Source organism: Sinocyclocheilus rhinocerous, unplaced genomic scaffold (assembly GCF_001515625.1).
Source record: "Sinocyclocheilus rhinocerous isolate Xijiao unplaced genomic scaffold, SAMN03320098_v1.1 scaffold1046, whole genome shotgun sequence".
Classification (NCBI taxonomy): Eukaryota; Metazoa; Chordata; class Actinopteri; order Cypriniformes; family Cyprinidae; genus Sinocyclocheilus; species Sinocyclocheilus rhinocerous.
Genome location: NW_015646218.1, coordinates 358,500 through 366,151, shown reverse-complemented (window position 1 = coordinate 366,151; position 7,652 = coordinate 358,500). Strand labels below are relative to the sequence as shown.

The 7,652-nt window shown below is 35.6% G+C and overlaps 1 protein-coding gene across 1 annotated transcript in view; it reads right to left on the bottom strand.

Moving 5' to 3' along the window:
* Window positions 1–7,652, bottom strand: part of LOC107707159 (collagen alpha-1(XIV) chain-like) — a 141,843-nt gene that overhangs the window by 42,571 nt on the left and 91,620 nt on the right. Inside the window, exons 27-29 of the mRNA XM_016511076.1 lie at window positions 4,070–4,213; window positions 3,735–3,899; window positions 2,473–2,511 (exon numbers count right to left, since the gene is read on the bottom strand). Coding sequence (XP_016366562.1) covers window positions 2,473–2,511; window positions 3,735–3,899; window positions 4,070–4,213 — 348 coding nt within the window. The remainder of the gene's footprint in view (window positions 1–2,472; window positions 2,512–3,734; window positions 3,900–4,069; window positions 4,214–7,652) is intronic.

Sequence of the window (7,652 nt, the reverse complement as noted above, 5' to 3'; positions counted from 1 at the left end):
TACCGCATCAGGAATCTTGTTCAGCAATCGAAGCCAATGCAAGTAACCGTTTACAACTATTTAAATGCGTGTTTAAGTTTGAGCCCCTTTTTAAGGTGATTTTTACGGTGGCCGAGAAGTGCAAAGCAAATCACAATTCTGAAATCAAAATAACAAATTACAAACGCAAATGCAAGTCTAAAAAACAAAATAGCAATTCAGAAAGCACAACAACAATTCAGAAAACATTATAACAAGTCAGAAAACACAATGACAAATTCGAAAACAAAATAACAAGTCAGAAAACACAACTACAAATCCGAAAACAAATTAACAAGTCAGAAAACACAACGACAAATCAGACAAACCGGAAAAGGTAGGTATAGTTTGAGACAGCGCCATTGGTTTGGGATTACTCACCGCTGACTGGACGATACATCTGTCAATCAACGTATACAGGGAAGAACCAGCCGAAGAACAGCAGAGTCGTGGTAGAAGGTTCGGAGATGGTATTAAAGTAGCTCGGTTTAAATGTATTGTATGAATTGCCTTTACTCTGGAATAAAAAATACGGGGTGTCTCTTTACATTTAGTTAAAAGTGGCTGTCAATCATTAGCTCCAGTGGCGCAGATGGATAAGCGCGTGTCGTCGGCTTTTTGACGCGATCGACCTTGGTTCGATCCTGCCTTTTGCCGAACTTTTTTTTCTCCCTTTTCAAATCTCGTATTAGCAATGGATTCTTTTTACACTAAGTGAAAATAGCAGTATTTTTTAGCAATATGCTATTTACACTAAGTGCAAATACCTATTTACACTATGTTAAAATAGCAGGATTTCTATGTATACTACTTGTTGCAAATAGTGGCAATTATCTGCACTTCGGTATTGTAGTACATTATAAAACAGTATGCAATAATAACGTATTGAGTGTAAATTATAATTTTAATTTTAATTATTAAATGGATGCCACCTTATTGGTACAATAAAGCCCTCCCTACACCTACCCTAACCCTACCCGATACTTTATTTTCAACTTTTTGATTATTTCCTTAATTTTTATTGAAAATAAATGCCTTTCCGATGTGATACGAGATTTGAAAAGGGAGGAAAAAAAAGTTTGTCAAAAGGCGGGTTCGAACCCGGGTCGATTGTGTCAAAAAGCTAACGACAATTTGTCATTGTGTTTTCTGACTTGTTATAATGTTTTCTGAATTGTTGTTGTGCTTTCTGAATTGTTATTTTGTTTTTTAGACTTGCATTTGCGTTTGTAATTTGTTATTTTGTTTTCAGAATTGTGATTTGCTTTGCACTTCTCGGCCACCGTATATTTCTCTATTGAAACAACAGCGGTTGAGTAAGTGCATTTATTCAGCAATCACAATCGCAAACAATACAGTCGAGCTCTCATGACAGAACACAGACCGGCTGAATGACGCTTTCATTTAGATCGCTAAAGTCCAGCTTGTTTGTCGCTGTTCTCAGATCATCGTCGGCAGCGCTTCCGCAATGAGGAGTGAGCGCGTGCGCATGGTTGCCAGATTGCTTAAAATAAGCAAAACACCGGGCAGAAAATGTATCCTTATAACAGCGAAGCTCTGATTCGGGGATTAGAACACTTGATATCTGGCAACCGCACTCATGAAAGCTCTCGTAGTAGAGGCGTGTAGAGCAGTCCGCAATAACATTTTGTTTCCTTTTTTTGTTTTTGGTAAAGTTTTAATTTTTTTGAATACATTTTAGTCTCGTCTTATTTCGTCAACGAAATTGCATGTTGATATAGTCATAGTTATGGTTTATTGACCTTATTATCATCTCGTCTTTGTCTCGTCTTAGTCATGGGAAAAAAGCTCATCAACTAACATTTTTCGTCATCGTCTTCGTTAACAAAATTAACACTAATGTACATCAAATGTAAGTAAATTAATACATTTAAAAAAAAATAATTAAAAAGAGTGATTAATTCAGTGACCTGCATTTTTTGTCTTAAAGTCTGGTTTTCTATGTTAAAGACTTTCCTATGGCAGATTAACATTTTACATTATATATTAGATTATAAACATTACAAATATGTTAAATACGAATATATTATTATATCATACAAAATAAAAAAAAATATTTATAATATAAATTGTCTGTTTTTAAGCTTATAATTTCCCTGAAAAGTGTAAACAGTAGCTATGGCAAAAAGTTTTTTTGAAACAGCAACAACAGCTCAACCAACAGAGTGAGTTTGGGGGTGGGTATGTTTGTCCATCCAGTGAAAGACAGGCTGGGTGAAGAGGAAAATTAAGTGTGCTTTTTTCTTTCTTCCAGATCTAGATTATGGTGTGAATAACATGACCCACTGGTCCTAATTAAGTAAAGGGGTTGTTAAATACTGACAGTGGATGAATAGATCTAATTCTTCAAATAAAATCCTTAGATTCTATCCTCCTACCCAGCACAATGATGTAGAGGTTTGTGTGAACCAGGAGCATTTATTGTTGTCTTACCAGCTAAAGTGTTTCCGCTCATCAACATCGAGGGGCAAGCTATAAAAGAATAAAAAGAAAAACTATTAATTCCACAAGAACAAAGTGATTTTTGGAAATTATATGATGCATTCAAATATTTGTTTCTGTTCAGAGACCATTTTAACAGCAATAGTTTTCAAACTTGTATTTTAGACTTGACATAAGTTTGAGTCTCAAGGGATGATTTCAGAGAACAGAAGAGCAAGAACTTATTCAAAGTAAAGAAGTAATCCAAAAGTGATTACCCTGCAATCTAAAAAGGCGTCACACTTTATTCATCCCTTAAAAATATCACAAGTCAATCCCATTTTCCTCTGAGACAAAGTACACTTGCAAACATGCCAAGGTCACTGGTCAATCGCATTGTTTAGTGGTCATTAATTAAAATATATTTGGCCAATCAGAGTATTCCAGAGGGTTGTGTAATAATGTAATTAATTAATGTTATACACAACATTGTCACATACTGAGATAGCAACCTTATTTCACTGTTTTAAAAGCCATTTGTTACTGCTACTCCATCAACCTCTGATTTTGTATTTATTTATTTTTTTTGACAGTATAATTAATCTTAAAGTCGCAATGAAACAAAGTAGCGACATATCTTTTCTTCCATACTGTGACACATTCGGGTGTAACATATTATCGACAAAGAAAAAAATGTGCTTTGACTTGTTTCTATATATTGATTGTGGATTCTGAGATGTGGGAACTCTCAAAACTGGGACGGTTGAATGCAATGACTTAATGTTGAAGTCTGTCCAGCTACAAGCCAGAAATACTTTGATTCAACACCTTCAGTTTATAATTTGATTGGTCTTAAACTGTATTTATTGACTTGACTTATCATTATTAATATGATATATAGATAGCAAACATGATACATGATAGTAAACACTAATTATTGGAAATGAGTGTTTCAAACACATCAGAATGTCTTGAAAGTGTAACATTAATTGTAAAAGACATAGTTCTGGTTTCTGATTGGTCAATACAGCATCCAAGCTGTTCTCAAATGCAGACACAGTACAGTATGATCCATTCAGTTGCATAGCAACGTTCTGTTAAGTCAGGGACTTTATCTTCTAGCAGAAGAATGTCACTTAATAAAAATCTTCAGTGAAAATTGGCATCCTTAATATTCTTATTGTGTAGCATGTCTAAGCATATTGTTTAAAAGCAAGTTCTATACCACATGTCACTGCAAGAGGAAGATTGTGTGGATTCTCAAAGGGACGTACTGGCAGTCGCAGCCTCACAAACAAAAGTTATGAGCTGTTCTTCAATTTTCTTGAAGGCATCCAGATCATCCACAAAGAACACATGTCTCTCGCTGGGTTTGCTGGCAATGTTCACCAGCTCCCCATAGTCAGCATCAGCGAAGCCAATGGCAAAGATGATGTAGCCTACGGTGAAACAAGAAAACATTACTTTTATTACAGCATTTAAAGTTCTATTTTTAACAGAAACAACCAAACCACTAGACAGTTGGTGTTTCTCTGAAGCTGTTGTTTATTACGCTCGTTTTTAGATTCATACAAAGTGAAAATGCAATTGGAACATTCAGCTCACTCACCCTCCATCTGCATCTCCTTAGAGATCTTGTTGACATCATCCTGAGATCGCCCGTCTGTGAGCACTACCAACACTTTAGGAATGCCCCTTCTTGCACCCACGTCCTCAGCAAAGATGGCCTCCTTCACATGCTTAATGGCTCGACCTGAATCAAGAGTCATAAACATAGATGTTACTGCCTCATGCCAAGAGCAGGATTTACACCACTTCACGGACTCCGGGAACGCCAAAAAGTGATGGATTTCACAGGAACTTGCATCCTGACAGCGTGAGTTTCGTTTGCCAGAGAGACATATTTTGTTGAAACTTCAAGTCAGTACCTGCAGAGAGCTGGAATAATGATCAATGAGGTGAAAGAACAAAACCTTTGACAATAAATTACAATTGAAAAGTGTCAATTCAAAAACAATTTCCTTGAAATGTTGTTAAAATGAAGCTGCTATGACGACTGGTTTCTGATACTTCAGTGAACGTTGCTCAAACTGTCAGTGTCTTTTTAAAGTCTAAAAAAAATATGCAGAACAGAAAATGGCATGATTGGTAGTATAATTCTGCCAGGACACTACGGACACTATGTTAGTTTGGCTTTGTGTTACGTCTCTTCAGTAAATAGTTTTATTATGCACATACGTTTTGGAGCCTGGGATAAATTATACAACCTGACAAACAAAATTTATGAAAAGAGTGTGAGAGGGAATCGTTACTACATTGGTCTTGTTGTTGTTTAGCACAAATGAGTAAAAGAAAAATCATAAAAAGTTAACCATAAAAACCATAAAAAGTTTCCCTAGTGGTTATTTAATTCATTTAAAAGGCTTAAAACAATTATATAAACAATTATTGGCAATAAATAATAATCATAATTGTATATAATTGTAAAATTATAAGTAAACAATACTTTATGATACATTGTTTCTGTATGTAGTGTTCCAAAACGTCGTGGGTTCAATTCCCAGGGAACACACATACTGGTAAAAAATGTATAGCCTGAATGCACTGTAAGTCGCTTTTGATAAAAGTGTCTGCTAAATGCATAAATTATTAATTATTATTATTTACTCATAAAAATATGTAAATAATGTCAAAGTAAATAAAATCATTTTTATTAATTATATATTTTTTTAAATATTTATATATTATAAATACAGATATATTTACATTTAATAACATTTTAAATATTTGTACTAATTATAAAAAATACTGATTACACACAAGTTGTGCCAGACAAGGCCATTTAGGGGTTTGTTTGCACAACTGAACAACTTTTGTCATTATTAACAAATTTATTCTCTTTTGTGTATGCTTTACATAAACACTTAAACTTTCATTTGCACCTGGTTGGGTTACAAAAAAATGTGCAAGCCAACGCCGGTCTCACCTACTATTTTTAAGCTCACAAAGTGCCAAGTGTTTAGCACAAAGCAAAACAAAGTCAGACCCCTGATGAAATGAATTTTCGATTCACTTTTTGCATGACACATCCCAGCCGTCACTCCCAGCAGACCTGAACTGTGGGGTCTAACAAGCTGCACTGCCCCGTTTCAATATTTTACCATTATCACCAACTTGGCACTGCAGCTGCAAGACATCAGCCGGGCTGCTCATTTCTAATGTGCATCTCTAATCTCTCAGAAACGTCTCAGGTTCCCCTGGATCAGCGAGTATTAGACACAATCCCCTCACAAAAGCTGCACTCTGAATAAAATATGGACGGGCATCTGAGATGCTGCACTTTGCCGATATATTGCGACGAATTGAACAAGGGTACCCTGTGGCTATGCCTGACTGGCTTCTAAAGCTGCCTGGTTCTCTTTCTGGCTTTTCTTCAGCTCCTGTCAGAGGGAGACAAATGACGGACTCCAACTAAGGAAGCAGACGACAGCACCGTTTGAAGTGTGAGTTATTTTGTTTTAAAATAACAGGTGAGAAAAAAATTATATAGATTGCAGATTGGCGTTGTGGCCAACTGTGGCCTCGAACTGACGGAGGCAAAAGCACTGCTGATTGACTGACAGATGAACAAGACATCATGACTGCAGCATCAGTCAAAAGTGTTCATTTGTGTTTGTGAGCTTCGGCTAATATTTTTCACTCTTAGCTGACTTGTTTGTGAGGAGAATAGTGAGTACAAATCAACTATAGAATCTTCACAGCACTTACTCACCCTCATGTTGTTCCAAACACACATGACTTTCTTTCTTCTGAGGAAAAAAATGATAACATTTGAATAAAATAAAATACAAATAAAATAAAAGAAATAAAATCTATCTATCTATCTATACACATATGTATGTATATATATATATATATATATATATATACACACACAAAGAAAATTAATATAAAAAAAATAAATAAGTATAAACAATTATAATATATTATAATTTACATTATAAATGACAAATAATTAATAAATTACATTACCTTTATTACATTACACTTACAAATCACTTTGGAATCGCATGAGAGAAAATTATTATAGAATCTTCATTTTTGGGGGGTTAATTATTCCTTTAATATTCTAATGAGAAAATATGTGGGTTAGTGTCATGCCATAGGCCACAAAAATGAACCATACCATCAGGTAAAAACTCTAAAAACATAATTCTCTGAAAACTTTGAACATCAAAACAATATCATCCCATTTAAATATTTTCCAAATTTCAGAGAAACATACTTAATACTTAATACTTAATGTCTTAATACTCAGAAATGACATCTCTTTTTTTTTCCAAGTTTAAACACACTGAATGAGGCCAATCACTTTGATCCTCACCTCATCCTCTGAATATGAATGTAGGAAAATGCAGGCGAGGGATTAGCCCTAATACCCTCAGAAAAGAAGTCATGCTCATGTTTCAAATGAGCAGCCCGCTAAAGCCGGGATGGATAAATGCACCGGGCTCATAATGCCTGGATCACACATGTCCATAGACATGTATCTGCTCTCACCAGTGAGGCACAGCATCTGCCGCCCACCCACTGACGGGGGGCTCATTGCCATGGAGAATATACCTTATACGGGGACAATTGTGTGTGTGAGGACACAGCAGGGTGGGGGCTGCCGTTCCTTCACCGTGTGGAATGAGAGGTGTTTCATTTTAGAACAAAGACTCACAGCAAGACAGCACGAACGCAAGCGTAGGGACACACCGTGCTGCTCTGCTGCTCACTGAGCTGGAGCCATGCCACTTTTCAAAATCATACTATGATGTTCTTGCTCTTGGTTTTCTTAAACAGGACATTAATAAATGTTTGGCAAAAGTATTAGGATGAATAAAGCTGGACACAGATTACAAGGAGATTTTACTGCTCAAAGACCAGCATGAATTTCCAAATTGGTGCAGTAGAAGTTGGTTTATGCTGGTTAGTTATAATCTGGTCCAGATCTACCTGTTGGACCAGCATGCTGTCCACCAGGAAAACCATTTTGGATATTAGAGGAGAACTTTGATGTTTTGTCTCCTTGGCTCCTTGGCTTTGAAGGCCAATTTACCCTTAGATTAAAAATATAATTCTTTATCATTGTTTATGTCTGGTTTTCCAGTATAAATATCTAAACATACTTAAAATAAGATACATTA